The sequence below is a fragment of the Epinephelus fuscoguttatus genome, linkage group LG17 (genome assembly GCF_011397635.1).
Source record: "Epinephelus fuscoguttatus linkage group LG17, E.fuscoguttatus.final_Chr_v1".
Lineage (NCBI taxonomy): Eukaryota > Metazoa > Chordata > Actinopteri > Perciformes > Serranidae > Epinephelus > Epinephelus fuscoguttatus.
This window is the reverse complement of record NC_064768.1, coordinates 31,124,743-31,143,275: the sequence shown is the minus strand read 5'-3', so window position 1 is coordinate 31,143,275 and position 18,533 is coordinate 31,124,743. Positions and strand designations below refer to the sequence as shown.

The 18,533-nt window shown below is 42.7% G+C and overlaps 1 protein-coding gene across 1 annotated transcript in view; it reads left to right on the top strand.

Annotated features, from left to right (window-relative positions):
• csmd2 (CUB and Sushi multiple domains 2) overlaps nt 1-18,533 on the top strand; it is a 291,890-nt gene that overhangs the window by 234,747 nt on the left and 38,610 nt on the right. Inside the window, exons 44-50 of the mRNA XM_049602272.1 lie at nt 722-899; nt 2,937-3,082; nt 3,174-3,254; nt 3,954-4,067; nt 12,860-13,048; nt 14,948-15,094; nt 18,222-18,410. Coding sequence (XP_049458229.1) covers nt 722-899; nt 2,937-3,082; nt 3,174-3,254; nt 3,954-4,067; nt 12,860-13,048; nt 14,948-15,094; nt 18,222-18,410 — 1,044 coding nt within the window. The remainder of the gene's footprint in view (nt 1-721; nt 900-2,936; nt 3,083-3,173; nt 3,255-3,953; nt 4,068-12,859; nt 13,049-14,947; nt 15,095-18,221; nt 18,411-18,533) is intronic.

Genomic DNA, 18,533 nt, shown 5'->3' with positions numbered 1-18,533 from the left:
CCCTGCACCACCACAGTGAATTTGGGGTTTCTCTAAGGGCACCAGCGGGAATGTTAAGCTTCCTAATCGTTAAGTTGGTTAGAACCTCCTGAGTTCCCGAGGAACGTTTGAAATTTAGTTACAATTTCTATGCATGCAGATGTGAGGCTGGCTGCAGAGTAGTTTGTATGCATGTGAGTGAGTGTTACTGTATTTGTCAAGCTGTGCAGGATATTTTTAACCTCAGGATACCAGGCATGTGAGGATCTAGTTTGTCAGTTCTGACATAGACATGCTGTTTTAACCTTTGCTGTCACTCAAACGCCAACAAGTTTACACACACACACACACATGCGTATCCACACGCTGTATACACACACCTCAAAAAGCCCAGTCCGCACTAACCCCTCGCCTCATCTCCGCACTTTCTGTGTTCACCCCCAGTGGGAGAGGGTTGAGGCCTTATCTTAGCAAAACACTCCATCCAAGTCCCCACTTGCTAACAGGCTTTACTGGCTAATCTTTAGCTCAGACAAGCGCCTGGGCACTAGACGAAGAGTGAAGGAGAGGGGAAGAGAGACACTGAGAAGGGAAGCAGAAGAAGAGTGGAAGGAAAAATCCCCTTTTTCCACCAATTGCAGCTGAATTATGGATCATTCCTGTTATTTTCCCGGCCCACTGATACATATATATATATAAATATACTCTGACTCCCTTACTCCCTTCCCCTTCCCTCCCTCAGTGCCTTGCGGTGGGAACATCACATCAGACAATGGGACCATCTTCTCCCCGGGTTACCCAGAGGAATACCCCAGCTCAGCTGACTGCTCCTGGCTGATTACCGTGGCCCCTGGCTTCGGCATCAAAATCAACTTCACCCTGCTGCAAGTTCACGGGCCGCACGATTTCATCACTGTCTGGTAAGGAATGACTGTTTCCCGCCGCTGCAGATGTGTGTAAACACATTTTTATGACATTCTTAAGTGTCACTGAAACATTGCCATGTTTATTCATTTGTTTGCAGTTCAATTTTCTCGTTATCATCACCTCCATATTGCCTTTTCTTCAGCTCCTTTTCACCCACTCCTACTTTTCAACCTGTTACACCCCAGTATTTTTTCACATATGTGCCTCTGTTGTTTTGCTTGACAGACCTCAGTAAGGCTCCAGTTAGCTAATCTCTGATGCTGCTGCCCCCACCTTTCTTTTTATTTTCTGTCCTGTTTATGTGACAGCTTGTTTTCTAACTAACAAGAACAGTACAGCTGCCTCCCAGCACATGTGTACCTCGTCTTTATTATCCATTACAGTGGCACAAAGCACTGCAGATTAAAAGCTCACCTCTGCCTTTATCCCCTTTTTTTTCCTGGAATCCTTATTTCTCTTTTCATGCCCACCATTCCCTGCTTGCATGCCCTCTACTTTAAAAACAGTGAGTTCTTTTAAATGTATTCTTTGAAATCATCAAATCCCTTTTGCTTTTTTTAGTGTGCGTTCACCCACATGGATTTCAGTACAAATGTAAAGGATAATAATATTGTTAGTTATTTTTTATGTAATTATTCTTAACAATAGGAACGTGCAGAGGCAACACCAGAAACCACAAATACCTCTGTGGGCTTTGGCTTTTCATGTGCACAAACAAAATATATATTTTATTTCATATTTCCCAAACGCTGAAATGTAATGAATGCAGTCAGCCATGGCGGACCATCAGAGCAGTAGGTGGAATATGGTTCCCACCTCTGTAAATATATGTGTGGGAAAGAAGAGAAAGGAAGACAGAAAGTCGGCTTTGGCAGGTGGAAATGTGTGTGTGCTCCTTTTTTTCGTGTGTGTGTGTTAATGTTTGTGTCAAGACGTTTATGCAGTAGGTGTGTGTCTTTTTGCCTGACTGAGTATCGAGGGGTAAAGCTTCCTTTCATCACCTCCATAATGCACGGCTGTGCCTGCCATATGTGCGACCAAAGACAGGATTTTGCATGCATGGTGGTTGCCAGTCCCAGTTGATCCCCTCTCCCTGAGACAAGCTCCAAAGGTCCCAGCTCTCAGTGAGACCGGAGATCTGACTGCCAGCCAACCTGGCAACTTGACGACCACATGAAAAGTCCACATGGCAAGGGGTGACATCTATGTTTTACGGATTGGGCTGCTTATAGAAATGTGTGTGAAGATTTTTTTTAGCGCATGAAGATTTCATGTGACTTAGTCGACATGGCTATAGTGAGCCAAAATGTCCACTTTTTAGCATATTGTTGCTCTTCTGTAAACGCCCCCCACTGTGCTGATCTTCCCCAACAAGCTCTTGCAGAGCCAAGATGGGGACTATCATGTTCCCCAGTTTCCAGTTACCACCGCTGTGTATCTATCCACTGAACTACTGAGCCAAGGAAATGGGCCTCGTAATGGCGGCTTGGCCAGAGTGCTGTCAGGCAGCAGTCCCTAGCCAGCCGTTTCCAGAGCTGCTTGTAATCTCCCATGCCCAGTCTGACAGCCAAAGACAGATGGTTTTTAAGCTGAATGGTTGTGGCAGGAATCTGGGAGCTGGCTTAATCGGCCATGCCCACGCCAGGGGACTGCCAAGACTGGGCCGCAGCTTCCAGAGACACTCCCATTGGATGGCACTTAGCAGGAACAGCGCAATCCAGACCTGTCATTCCACGCTTATCTGTAATTTTTACCTTATTTCAACATAATCACCCAAAGCAGCCCAGAGTAATTGCTTTGGGTATGATGAAGTGAGAGCAGCTTGGTGAGACTCTGCTGCTGGAAGCTGCTTGACAATAATCTTGCATGTGGCTTTGTTTGGTTTTCTCACAGATATGCGTCACAGAGCCTGGAGGTACTTTATGTTTAGAGAGCAAGTGAGCATTTGAGCAGAGGCTGGTGACAGAAAACCACTTTACTCCAGTGTATTATTATATCTGAAGTTATAGTTGACCTTTTTTTGCTTTTAGGGATGGTCCACAGGAAACAACCAGGAAACTAGGAGTGTTCACTGATGGTGAGCCCAATGACCCGCCCAGCAGCACGTCAAATCAGGTGCTGATACGTTTCCGTAGTAACACAGAGAAAGGTGGACTATTCCGTATCAGCTATCAAGGTATATATATTACTCTCCTTACTCGATCGTTATTTTTACATTTGACACATCCTGTTTTTGACTCCTTGTGTCTTTGATGCTCTCAATAAAGCTTACAGGCTGCAGTTCTGCCTGCCTCCCCCCATCATTCCGAATGCAGAGATCCTGATGGCAAGCAAAGAGTTTAAAATTGGTAAGTGGAAATGCTGTCACAAAAAGGCGAAGTCATACACATATAGACACAGACACTCAGTGCTTTCTAGGCACTGCTGACTTTCTTTCCATTAAATCTCTTTTCCGTACTGACTTGTGGAATGTAGCGTTTTAAATAGTTAATCCCTCTGTCAGTTCACATTCTGGCTTTGACCGTCTACACTGCCCCATGTTCACTGACTCTGATACTGACTACACATCCCATAAGGCAATAGTACTGACTGCAGATTTACCCCAAACAACATAGCCCGTGGGATTTGAAAGCAGCAGCATAAATGAATGATTATGACAAAATAATCAGAAAGCCAGAGGGATTCGATGCAGGTGCTCTCATTCTCCCCTGTAGAAGACAATGGAGATTAATTCTCCTTATCTGTTTATTTGCATACCTCCTTGACACATTATTATTCAGAGACACAAAGGAAGCAGCACTGACATAGTGTTTCATCTATAGGATCCCCAGTGGGGATTTATTATGCTACTTTTTCCCACTGTTAACTTTTTCTTTCACTGAGACACACAATGGAGCATGATTACTTCAGCTTCAAATCAGTGTCCTGGCTAAGGAGCACTGATTGGCGTGTGGAGACATTTTGGCTTCTATCAGTCATATTGATTGTTGCCCCCATCTCAGATCTGTCATAACCTGTACCTCTCCCTCCTCCATCTCTCTCTGCAGGTGATATAGTGCGCTACCGATGTCTCCCAGGCTACCAGTTAAGTGGAAACAGCATCCTGACCTGCCGGTTGGGGACACACTTGGAGTTTGAGGGGCCGCCACCCTCATGCGATGGTGAGTGACTGCCTGAGGCTTGAAAACTTGAGAACGTATCCAAGGAAAGGCACGCTCGTTTTTGCAGGAGGGCCCTATTCACAATCACACATTTGGTCACGGAGCAGCTCCACTCGAACAGTTGGGGGTTAAGGGCCTTGTTCAAAGGAACCTCAGTGGTGGTGGGGAGGGCACTGTAAGCACTGCTCTTTCCCTGCTCATGTTTTTTCTGTCCGTCCAGGGATCAAACTTGCAACTTTCCAGTCATAAGTGCTCTCTTTTCAAATCTGATTCTGCCTTCATCTTGGTTACATTTAGTAAGTCTTTCCCCTCCTGTTTCATCTTTTCTTACCTGCAAACTCATCTCCATTCGGTTCAGCGTCAACCAGGTCATTAGCGCGATTTTTGGAGATCCAAGTTTACAAGAAATGAGGGTGGGGGACTGAGTGAGTGAGGAGATAATGACTCCTTGACAAACATGTCTATCAAAACTTAAGGTGTTTATTTTCATTGCAAACAGTAATGGGCATCGTTACTTGTCTTGTTTGAGGCTCCAGCGTGGCTCTTTTTATGCTCAGGCTAAAGTGATTTGCGTGAGAATGATTGTCCATGGCATGCAAGAGTTCGCCGTAAGTGAAGTTTAAATACCTGCAGCCTGAGCAAATAAACTGCTGGTAGCAGCACAATAGCTGCTGCCTTACAGAACAGCATAAAGTATATGACATTGCGGACTGTTTAAAGTCACCTTCCTGTTACGTAATGTTAGCTAAACTAGCAAGCTTTAGCTAACTTCCTGACATTTCTCGACTCAGTTATCAGTGGCAGAAAGTACTTTACTGAAGTATGAATTTTAGGCACTTGCACTTTACTTTTTAAAGATACTGTTTGGGGGCTTTAATGCCTTTAATGGACAGGACAGTGTAGCGTGAAAGGGGGTGAAAGAGAAGGGATGACATGCAGCAAAGGGCAATAGGCTGGATTCAGTCCCGTGGCCGCTGCAGCAAGGACGATGCCTTTGTACATGGGGTGCCTGCTTTATCCACTAAGCCACCGATGCCCAATGTTGTAATTTTCTGCTGTTACTCTTCTACTCCGCTACATCTCAGAGGCAAATTTTGTACTTTTTTTTCCCCACTACATTTGTCTGACAACTTAAGTTACTTTTCAAATTCAGATTATCAGTAAATCACAGATTAAAACATATACACTGTAATATTATTATATCAGTAAGGCTTCATTGGTCCCCAAGAGGGATCTCACAAGCTACCCAGCAGTATGTTAAGTAATATTTAAAATCAATCAATCAAAATTCGCTCCACGTTTACCAGCTGCAGCACTGCAGCAATGAACTCATTTAAGCATCAACAATTACAATCCAGTATTTCTTCAGTTAAAACTTGTTAATCGAAACAAGACTTTCCTTGTTGTGTTCTAATCTCAAAATGCTCCAAAATATTTAATTTGTCAAATGAAGTAACTAAAATGTTCTTACAGGTAGAGAGAGAGTTTGCAGGTCTAAAATGCTGCAAAATGTTTCTGAAATATCTGTATGTTAAGTTGAAATCTGTGATAAGGGGTTGAATAATAAATAAATAGAGGTGTTTTTGTATTTTTAGCTCAAAAGTCTCAAAAGGTAGGGTGTCCATGAGCTGGTGCAGTATGTCTTTCTGTTGCTGGGCAACAATATGTGAAGTCCAAAAATCAAAGCCAGAAAACAAAAAATGGATCTAACAAAAAAAATATTAATAATAGTACTTAATTGCTTCTTTTATGTATAATTTTGCTGTTTGGCAACTGAATCTAACTCTCAAATGGTATAATTTCCCAATAGCGCCAATGTTTTCCAGAAATGTTCTTATGAAATGAAATTAATAGAAAATTATGGCTACACACATGAGTCATATGTTGAGGTAAATATTGTGCTCTGCCTTGTATAAAGTAAATGAAATAGTGGAACATTCCTAAAAAAAGCATTCAGAGTTGTTGCCCAGATCTCTCAGGGCAACATGATGGTACAGAATCACCGTAATCCTAAGTAATCATGTGGATGTGTCCCTTGGAAATGGATTTCAGTATGCAAATAGCAGCAAACACAGATGACACTGTCATATAAGTGTGAAAACATGGGCAGCGCTGTGCACCAGCATAGAAACAACAGGTGCAGCTGTTGATGTTACTTAAAGATTAATGTGACTCACAGGATGAAGACTCTACTGTACCTTTAAGCCTGCCATTGGCTAATAGTTCAGAGGGAATTTGTACTCCCCTTCTCACTATTTCCTGACACTACTTTGCAAGGGCACCATTGCTACAATTCAGTCTTAGCGCTGCCCAAGATGAGTCTGATTGGTTTAAAGAAATACAAACAACCCAAAGTCTTTGTTTTCCCCTAAGAATGTAATTATAATGGCTTCAGCCAGGCCATAGACTGTATAAATAATGGATGTAGCTACCATGATGTCACCTATTGGTTTGTGGACTGCTGTTTTGAAGCCTCGAGTTTGGCATTACGGCTGTTGCCATCTTGGCTCTTTTTTGGAGCCAGAGCTGACCATATTTGGATATTTGGGGCGAGTCTGACTCATAGACTGTAGCCACATCTTGCAGACAGCCTGTCACTCAAAGTGGCTCCACCCTTGAAAATGCATAATTTTTTACCTTAATAATATGTGAACTGGTGAATTATTTTTTTAAATTCACCTCCGTGCACTTGTTATGAATGTTGACATGAGCTATAAAGACCAAAACTGTTGTTTGTACCAGGCTGTAAACATGTTTATTTCTGCTGTGGAGTTGGGCATTTTAACACAGGGGGTCTGTGGGGATTCACTCTGTTTTTGAGCCAGCCTCAAGTGTCCATTTGATGAACTGCAGTTTTTGGCACTTTGTATTGGCTTCATTTTCCAGCCTTGGAGGTTGCTGCTTGAGCCAGAACCTTCTCCAGCACTGGCACAGCACTAAAAAGTGTAGGGATAGGTCTGGCTGTGTAAGACCACAAAGATGAACATGCACTCTTTGCAAAAATAGTAGCTACTTTTTCTACAGTACATGTACAAGACAAGACACTTCATATTGAATACATTGTTTTGTTTACAGAAACAGACACTTAAGATGCATCATCTCATTTTCAAGAGGGTCCTGAAGAGTCATTAGCTTCACAAACATAACACAGCACAGGTGTCACACTGTCTCCCTCTGCCAAAGGGATCCTCTGTGAGTTTATTTTCGGCAGGGTTATAGGTAGCCAATATCATTTTTCTCTAATCATAGACTCATGCACTAGTTCGAGTTTTGCCTTATTTCTGGCTCCCGTGGGTGCTATTTCTGCCTGTAGTCATGGAGCCGCAGCCACATATCAGTTTGGTAGCACTCTCCATCTCTGTGGATGATACTTGGCTCCCATGAGGCTGAGGGTGGCTGCTGTGGCACTCTCTACATACCGGGATATCATCCTCCCAGAGGAATCCGTGAGTGCAGCGTTCCCAGCACACTGCATCATCATAACACTGTATGTTGTGTGCAGTACTTTTCCTCTGGGCAAGAGACTGGGTGCATAGAGGGGTCCCTCTGTTTTTTTTCTCTGCTTCAGAATATCATAAAAGCATATCTTTCATTTTCAGTTTTTTTTTTTTTTTTTTTTTTTAAACATATTGATTATTTTTTTCTGTCTTGTTTCGTCATTGTCGTTTTGTGTGTGTCACTTTGTTTGTGGGTTACATGGTGGATGAGAGGGAGTGGGCGGAATTTGATGAATGCAGCTAATTTGGAGTGCTACATAGGAAAAATATACAAATGCTCTCTGCACGAGATGGATAAAGGAAGGAGAGATAGTGAAAGAAAGAGGACAGTGAAAGGGGAAGAGGAGCTATGTGTAGTCTAATACTAAAAGACATGAAACAAAATACCCAGGACACAGAGAAGGCTGAAAGTATCAAAATTCAAGTGAGAAAAAAGGAATGAGGGGAATCCTTTGTGTGTGCATTTATTTACCCTTTGTGAAGTTCTGCCTTTTGCCTGCTAACCCCTCGCTGTACCTGCAGACATCTGCAGCAGCAGAGACATGTGCGAGTGAAAACATCCACTGACATTGCCTTGCATTTGAATTTTTGAAGATCTGCTTTGTGTACAGCTTTGGCTTGCTACGATAAACAAATCAATGTGCTGTGAAAGTCAGTGACAATTGAATGCATTTAGTTGTGGTTTGCAGTGAATTTCAGGTGTGAATCTACGCTTATCGTCATGGCTTGTGTGGCCTGTTAATTGTTCCCCTTCTGCTGAGAGGTACTTACACTGGGGACAAACAGTTCCACCGTACTCCTCCTTCCTGCAAGCTGTCACTTTGCCAACATAGACAGACCAGGGTGATGGAGAGGAGAGCCACGGATAACATAAGCTGAAGGAGCTGAGTGAGAGGAAGTTAAGAGTAGACAGGAAAGTAAGACAACAGACTGATGCTAGAGCGAAGGAAGAGGAGGGGATTGAATTGCGAGAGAGAGGAGAGCGAAGGATAGAGAGGAGATAAGTTTGAGATTACTCTGAATAAGCAGGATTCTTGAGGAAAAAAACTAAATCTGTCTGGAGAGATAGCAGAGAGACTGCGAAATGAGCAGAGGGATGGCGAGTAAGTGAGAGTAGGACAGGAGTTAAAAGGGGAGGCGAGAAAGAGAGACAGGGTGAGACTTAGTTGGAGGGCAGCGGAGAGACGAAGTGCACAGCTCATTGAAATGCAGGGGACATGCCGGCTGCAGCTGCACCTATCAAATCACCACTTCTAGCTCTGACAAGCACAGCCCTCCCGGCACGTCTAGCTGCCCCCACCCCCCACACACACACATACACATTCAATTCAACACATCACACGCTTGTACATATACTGTATACACATACATACATACTGGTCTAGCATGTGTCTGGGTTACACAGCAGTGGGTGCTGTCATTGTGATAGTCTACCAGCGAGCAGCACTGGAGGCTACAGGCGGTTCTGCAGTGTTGCTTGCCCCTCAGCTCCAGTATCCTCACTCATCCTCTGCACTCCCTCCCCCCTGCACTCGCCACTTCCCTCCCCCGACTCACTAGCGTCAGACTCCTGTCGTTGCGTAACACACATACTCTTTATTCCCTGTTCCCTTTTTGTTTTTGTCTTTCTCAGAGGCTGGTTCAAAACACAACAACACAGTGCAATGTATTGTCACACACGTTTACCCACAGGTGTCTATCAATACCCAGATCTGTCTTCCTCTGTCGCTGCCTTTTCCTTTTCTCTCAACACTGACATACAATAGATGAAAGCCACCACCGCCACACACACACACACAAACAGAGACGCACGCACACAAAGAGAGACACACTCTTGTTTTTTTCTTGTTTAATCCAGAGAAATGTTGCCAGTCACAATGGCAAATGGGTTCAGCCTCTCTTGTATTTCCTGCCTTCGGAGCAACCAGTTGGTTCGTGGATTATTTGATTTGCCTACTATTTGATTAAACAGGGTCATATTGGACCCACAGCTCTCAACTACATCTGCTGTCTGCTGAGACCGCGGGGAGTTCAGCATCACACACACACAAAGCGACAGCATCAGTACAAAGTGTTGCTTGAATTCATTAATGAAAGACAATGAGCTCTGATGATCCAAAATCCCTGTGTTTATCCCCCAGACAGATTTCTGGTTAAAACCTGCATAATCACCCATCACATTAGTTTCCCAGCTAACTCGCTTTCTGCATCCCACTCGGTCCCCTTGCCTCCATCACCTCTCTGTCTGTCTGTTTGTTCCCCAGACTACATTTTATGCCCTAGCTCCCTTCTTTACATCCCGCAGAATGGATTACAGCTGCCCCCTTTTTCATGTCTTCATTGTCATTCCTGACTTTTTAGAGTTGTCAGGTCCTGATCCACACTAATGCTTATGTTGCGGCCCATCCCCTTCAATCAGCTCGTTATCGCCCCTCAGCTTATGCTAATTAAATACCAACATGAATAAAGGCGTCTCAACAGCAATGCAGCATTATACAAGCATGATGTATTGTAGATTTATGCACATCATCCATACTTGCATACTGGAGTGCACACACGTGCCTGTGTGGATGCAGATGTGCGTGCATCTGTGCTTGTCTGCACAGAAGTCAACCCCCCTCCTTTATTGGGAGGCTGTTGCGTACGGTAAACAATTTACACACCAGCAGAAAGGATGTCTCATAGATTGCCACTCCTGCTCCCAGCTTATTCCATTCCTTGTCTCATTAAAGTGAAATTTCATTTTGAGCCCTATCAATGTTGATCTCACCTTGCGTGTTGAGGCTGCCATTTTTTTTCCAGCTGTCAGATTTGTCCCCTAATACCCTTTTGTTTACAGCCAAACAGAGTGATGCTTCATTTCAAAGTGGATTAGTTTAATAAGTAGCAGCCTATCGATAAGAGCTCGTGCCTGTCTCCCTCCATCAGCTCCAAGACGAGCTGAAGGCAGTTTTGAAGACACGCTGGAGCTTTCTGAAAGGTCACTGACAACACACATCTCATCCTCAGAGAATTGATTGGTTAATGAACTTCACTCTTAGATTTTATATGCTACTTCCCCGGGAGCGATTAGTTTCACTATCAGTGATGGATTTAAGCTTTTTGACTCCACAGAGGTGCTTGAGGTTGTAAATGATTTCACAGACTTCTTGGAATTTGGGATGAGAATAGATTACTGTCGCCTTTACTTCCAAAGTTAGATGCTGAAACTATTTGTAGATTTCTAAGTCTTACATCATATAATGGCACTATTGTTGTAGTGCATCCTGCGGATATTGTATTGTCTGAGGTGCTGCTGTCGTACAGCAGTTCTACACATCTGCAGAATGTTCCCTTAATGTTTTAAGTCAGTACAATAGCTGTATTTCCCCTCTACTTAAGCTTACTTAGTATGCAAGCACTGTATGTTATTGAGACACAGCTCAGGACACCCTGGTGGCCGAGGGGGTTGATCCCAGCTGGGGACCGTTGTTGCTTGTCATTCCCCATCTTTCTCTCCCCTCATTGTCTGTGATTTCTCTGCTGTTCACTATTTAATAAAGACATTAAAGCCCCCCTTAAATGCAGTTTCTTGACCCATGGTAAACAGCATAAGCAGATATGTGTGTATTAGTGTTTGTGTTGTTGGGATCTGCAGCTAATATAAATACAATGAACAGCAAGAAGTTGTGGCGAAAGTATTTGACAGGAGCATGCCTCGTTTTAACATAACTTTGCCTCTGAGTGGCAGCTTACCTGACATTATCTGAAATTTCCTGAGGCAATAAATCCACCTAGTTGACATGCCGAGCAAGGTAAAAATAAAAAAGCTAAGAGTTATTTTGCAAATGCCGTTTAACCCAGGCTGTCTGCCATAATGTTTTCCCTGCGAATTTAATAATCTCTTTCCCCTATGAACACACAGAGAGGAGGTTGAACAAGCCAAGAAGCGCACGCACTCTCACACAACAGTGCGCCGACACAAACACCGACTGTGTGCACAAAACAAGTTTACACACTGTCCCAAAAAGGAGGCGCGCTGCTAGAATGTGATTCAGAGCGTTCAACATTTTACCATTGTAATGAAGGACCTGCGAGTGCCAAGTGCTGCTTACCCTGAGGCACAACAGGCTCGGGTATTCAAATTGTGGCACACAACAGGGGCATTTAGACCCCCACGTAGATTCACCGCCACACTAGGTTGACAAACACACACAAAATGTACACACATGCAAAAAAATACCTGGTTACGTCCACTTTGAAGTGGTTTTTAATCACATTTGTCAACATCTTATTGTGTATTTTATTATTTCTGCTGTGATTGTAAGTGAAGCCTCTGGCTGGTGTTTAACAAGGTGAATGTATGCTTTTTTCTGAAATGCTCTTTGGTTGATTGTAAAGCTCTTAACAAGCTGTTGGTTTGAGTTCTTACAATAATGTTCGCCAAAGTACCCCCTCAGGATTCTTAGCAATATAGAAAGGAGTGATGTACAGTACTGTTAATTTCATAAAAGAGATCATTTACCTCACGTAGGTTTATGTTATATCGCAACAAGAAGTGCAAATGTTTATCTTTCTCTGCTGTGGACAGAATTATTTTACAGTCTACGTTTGCCCCATTAGGTGAGCCACAGAGACAATGGGAAGGAAAAAAACGTGCAGCAGTTGCATTGTGTCGTCGTTGCAGCATTGGCTTCCTTTCATGTTGCAGTTTGTTTTTTGGGGTTCCACTGTGTATGCAGACAGCTCTGGCAGATTAAGAGGCTGGCTTCACAGCATCCTGGCAAAAACGCAACAGACAGGAGCGCTGTGTAACGTCTGATAATACAGACTGAAACCACTAGGAAATGTCAAAGGATGTCACAGGGGGAATTTGACGAGCGGATGGATGTGGTCTGCCCAGACGTGCCACTGCAATAGGGTTCCCAGGCAGATGAGAGCATTAGCGGGCACGTTAACATCATATCTGTCACATACTGACAACGGACAAGGAGGAGGGAAATTCAGTAACGTTATATAATATATGCATGTTGTTTCCTGGACTGACTTAGCATGGACAGCTTTGTTTCCCGCGACAGCGTCAGGAGCAGGATGACAATTAGCTTAGCTATGCTTTTAGTCATATTGAGTTGCCCTCCAACAACAGCGCAGGTCTATCCAATCCAATTTGTGCTTCAAGGTAAATTAAATTCACTAAAAACAATTAGAGGGAATGTGCAATTATGAAACATCACAGAACAACAAAAACATAAACAAACCATTATTCCTATGATTCAAATTAACTGATTTGTCTCTGCCTCTTATTTCTCTCCGCAGTGACTTGTCCCATGAATGAGGTACTGACAGCTTCCACAGGTGTCATCATGAGCCAGTCGCCAGGCAGCGGCTTCCCCCATTTTGAGTCCTGCTCCTGGGTGGTCAAAGTGGAACCTGGCTACAACATCACCTTCACCATAGAGCACTTCCAGACCAGCCGACAGTTTGATGAGCTTGAGATCTTTGATGGTGAGTCGCTGCATCTGTTTTAGGACGAACATGTAGACCAGCATTCAGTATCACGTAATTCAGTTGAGCAGCATCATGTTAATTCCTTGTCTGGGTGCTGCCCTCTGCATCTGACCCCACGTGCCTTTGACACTTCCCACACTTCCTTGGCCAAAGACTAATTTTCCACAAACATCCACAATAAAAAGCTAAAATGAGCCAGACAGCTGAATTTACCGTCCCTTACAAAGCTCCCCGCATCTACTAACAGAAAATCACACACAGGCTCCCTTTCATGGCGACAGAACATCTACATCTGCCTTGTACATTTGCATGTGATTAGAGGCACAGTCAGCAACTCTGCCAGGCTGCTCTGAGAAAATGGCGGTCATACACGCTAGCGTTCCTGATTAGTGCTTTTTATCTTGTGCCGAGTGGAGGGGAACAGACATTTGCTAACCTTGGGGCTGCCAAGCCAATTATGGAAAGAAATCTTTTATCCACAGTTAGGCTGAGCAACTTTTGATTTTAACCACAAGTCTAACAAAACGCACAATCCCTAAAAAGCCACGACGAGGAAAAATGATATTGGTTTCAAAATTAAGACATTAAAAAAAAAAACCTCAATCTGTGCAAGATGACAGCTTTTTTTTCTAAATGGTATTCTGTCAATTTACATTTACAAGGAAAATGCGATTCAAATTACTGTTCAGATTCAAGTGTGTATGTTTAGGAATACTTGCATTATGTTGAAGACCCAGTGCTAGTGGTGTTTTATATAAACTTATTATCACTCTTCTTCTTTGGGCAAGGCAAGTTTATTTATACGGCACATTTCAGTAGCAAGACAATTCAAAGTGCTTCACATAAAACATCAAAAGCATCGAGAGTGCAAAAGACAGACATTATAAAAGGGCATTTAAATGCAGTTCATTTTTTAAGATAATCTTTTATTGAGACAAGCACATACTATCTATCAAACACTTAATTGTCTCACATATATTTTTTTAACAAAAATCATCTAATTAAGTGACAATTAAACACACTTTGACCCCTTACAGCTACATGAATATATCCATGCTCCTCCTCCTTTTTGTCCTTCTGTGTATTTACATGTCTATGTGCATTTGCATATCTATATCTGTCCACATCTTTTCAATCAGTCATTTCAAATAAAATATGAAGAGAAAAAAGGCAAGAAATAATACCAATTACCAAAAATAAATAAATAAACATGAGATAATAATAAAAACATACACACACAATATTTAAATACAATTAAAGAGCTACAGAATAAAAAATAAAAACAATCTAAAATATACCAATAAAGGAATAAAATACAAGAATAAAAGTTACAGTGCAGTGTAAGCAATCAATAAATATTTGATTCAATAAAAGGCAGCGGCAAACAGAAAAGTCTTCAGCCTTGAATTGAAAAAAACCTGCAGTTGTCTGGGAGTTTGTTCCAGCTATGCGGTGCATAAAAACCAAACACTGCTTCTCCTCGTTTAGTCTTGACTCTGGGGACACAAAGCAGATCTGTCCCAGAAGACCTGAGAGGTCTTCATGGTTCATAGTGTAGCACGAAGGTCAGAAATGTATTTGCGCTCTATACTGTCCACTGCTTTATAAACCAACAACTGTGTTTTGAAATCGATTCTTTGACAGAAGGAAGCCAGCGTAACAACCTCAGAATTGGAGTAATGTGGTCCACTTTCTCAATCTTAGTGAGGATTTGAGCAGCAGCATGTTGAAACAGCTGCAGCTGTTTGATCGATTTTCTAAGAGAGACCTATAAAGACACCATCACAGGAGTCAAGTCTACAGAAAATAAATGCATGGACAAGTTTTTCCAAAGCACAATGTTATGAGACTTGAGATTGATTCTTCTTAACACTCGTCTTCTCTCTCTTGACCCAGGCCCATCCAGACAGAGCCCGCTCCTGATTACCCTCAGTGGTAACTATTCCAACCCACTGAGCATCACCAGCTCCAGTAACAAAGTCTACCTGCACTGGTCCTTCGATCATACTACCAGCCACAAAGGCTTTCGCATACGCTACTCAGGTGAGTCAAGACCAGGCGTACAAGAGTCTGAGGATACAGGCATTTAAAAAAAAAAAATACTTTCAGTTGTTTATTTAGAGTTGATTACTAGAAGAACTTTACGTAACACTTTACTTGAAGGTATCTACATTAGGGTGACATGACACTGTCATAACTATGACATGGCACGGTCATGAACTTGTCATGAACATTATGTACGTGTCATAAACGTTTATGACTGCTGTCATTAAGTGTCATTCTTTTTTGTAATGACAGGTTGACATTATTGGGGTTGTCTTGATTATGACAACTTGACATTAACCAGGATGACATTACCAGAAGTTGTCTTTGTCATGACAAGTTGACATTAAATTGGTTTGGGATGTCCTTATAATGACAGCTTGACATAACCAGGATGACATTACCAGAAGATGTCTTTGTCATAACAACTTGACATTAACAAGAAATGCACCTCTTTTTGTGTTTATGACAACTTGACATAATGATTATTATTGTTATGACAAAGACATCTTCTGGTAATGTCATCCTGGTTAATGTCTTGTGACAATAAGAACATCCTGAACAAATTTAATGTCAACTTGTCATGACAAAGACAACTTCTGGTAATGCCACTTTAATTAAAGTCAAGTTGTCATAATCAAGACAACCCAAACAATGTCAACTTGTCATGACAAAAACCGAATGACACTTAATGACAGCAGTCATAAACGTTTATGACATTTACATAATGTTCATGACAGGTTCATGACAATGTCATGTCAGCCTTATGTAGATACCTTCAAGTAAAGTGTTACCGAACTTTGCTCCTTCTCTACATTGTTGTATGTTCCATCTCATCAGAGGTGCCTTTGGTTTACTGTGTCAACAAGACAAACATTTGAGCTGCCAACCGCATCTGAAATGGCTAGAAATATGACCCATCTCCATGACAACCTACCGGGGGCAGCAGACATCTGCAGCACTCCTTGCTGTGCAGCTCCAGCTTGGGAATTAGTAAACGCTGTTCTTTGTATTGCTTATTATTCTTCTGTTCTGTCTTGCTCCCGAGAAAGATCTGTTGGTATACGACACCTGCATAACTCGCTCTGAATTATGACTGTGTAAATATTTAAAAGGCTCCCTCCGTTCTGTATCAACAGCACTCAGCCAGATTGACTAATCGTCCCCCTCCTCCTTTCAATGGAGCTCTCCTTCTCCCCAACTGGATGTTCTGTCGTTTTCTGCCCTTTTTTCCCCCATTGCCTTTTTTTACTTCTTTTTTTTAGCCATGATGGATTTTGCCATAGCAGGCTAAGTGACAGATGAACTAAGTGACGGCTGAGAACTCACAAGTCGCCATGGTCAATATGGAGATGCCTTCTGTAGTACCTTGGTGGGGAGGAAGAAGCAGATGGCGCAGGCAGATTCATGCATTCGACTGTGTTCTTCATCAATCCATCTTTTTTCTCCGTGGGCTGGTCTTCCATCACCAAGTTGCAGACATCTCCTTCAGCAACTGGCCATCTCTATTCTTCCTCTCCAGCCGTAGCCTCTCTCACTCTTCCTCTGTCGCCTCATTTAGTTCATCCTTGCCATTGATTCAATCAACCATGCTCTGCCTGACTCTATCTCTGTCTTCCTTACTTTCTCCTTATGCTCATACATCCCTCTCTTTGTCTGTATCACTATCCCCCTCCCGCCCTCGTTCCCCTCCTTTCTATTATCTATTCCAATCCAGTCACCTGCCAATGTAGATCTTATTCCTCTGAGCTGCAAGGCTGATTGCAGTGAGACGAGCTGTATACTATAACAGGCATAGAGGGAAGGAGCGAGGAGCACAGACAGAGGAGCAAATGAGTTAGACACAGATAGAAGTGAAGAATTGAACTTAAGGGTGGCTCAGTCACAGTGACTGACATGAGAAGGCCTTTTCAAGGAACATACAGTTGCTCAGTCGGCATATTAAAAATCGAATTTAAGCATTGGGTTTCTAAGTGTTAAATTCCTTACCCGTGGAGCAATCAGGGAGGGCATTAATGAGACTTCATCCCTTGATGACTGTGGAGAGGACATGGTGTTTCAAACTTGAAAGCTACACTCCACAAAATGACCAAAGCTGCAAGTACACCCACTGTGTTTTATCTACCAAGAAATCTAACTTCTTTCCCAGTGAACCTCAGTGTCAACTTCCACAGAAGGTCTGTTTTATCTAACTTCAGTGCCACAAAATGAAATGTCAGCGCACTTGAAAAGTCTCACATTCTCTGTCTCGTTGGAACAATTTGTGTGAGACAGCAACATCTCATAAACGCTGAATACATATTACACCGCTGACATGACTTTAAGTTTTTATACTGAGAGGGAGTTTTATCTGATTGCATGGTGCTAAAAATTCCCACTCACTTCAAAGAGAGGCCGTTTTCATTGCCACGTGAGGGGCTTGACTCAGAATTTGCATTTTTATAGATCTGTAATGTGGTCATAGTGATTAAGTGTAATGGATAATACATCTTAATCTCTTCCCGTAGTGAACGCTGTTTTCTGTCATGCTGCCCTGTACTGATGCATCACAATGTGTGTTCTTATGTATTCTTCAGTAGGTGTGTAGTGATGTCATATTAACATAAGATCTGCAAAATGCAATTCAGGCCTCAGAGTCCCCCATCTTTTTTTGGGAACCATGGACCTGTTGCTGCCACCATTTGTGATGATAAACGATTATTGCTGCCGCCAATTTAACCAACAAACAAAAACAGATATTTTGTTCCTGTTATTATCTATCCATCACTTTTATGATCCTCCTCTGCTGCTGCTGCTGACAAACTCCAGTTTCGCTTTGCAGAACATTAGTTTCCTTTAATCAATTTTCCTTGTCTCTCGTCTGCAGTTTTTGCCTTCAAGAGATTGCATTGTAGCGCTTGTATTAATACATATCCTCCTTTACCATGCCAGGCGTAGAAGACAGATGCAAAGAGATCTGGGGCTCTGTGCTATTGAAGGCGCATTAATCCTTCACCTCCTCAACACAAACTTGCATCATCTTGCATCATTATTAGCTTTTTATGCTTGTTGCACTCAATTTTATCTGTATGCTTATTTATACCTACACCTATTTCTTTTTTTTTTGTTTGTTTCTTTTTTGTCATAGCGGCCTACTGCAGCCCTCCAAACAACCCTGTGAATGGCACCGTGCACAGTCTGACAGGCACTAAGCTGGGCAGCACCCTACGCTTCAACTGTGACCAGGGCTTCCGGCTCATTGGTCAGAGTAGTGCCACATGCACCCGGACTGCACAGGGGACCAACCAGTGGAATGCACCGGTACCACTTTGCCAAGGTGAGGGCCCAGTCCTAGCAATGGGTCATGAGGAAGGAAGAGAAGGTTGGAAGTTGTAAAGAAAAACTTAGATCCGGAAGTTGTCTTAAAGGAATACTTCACCCCCCGATAACCATTTGTGGT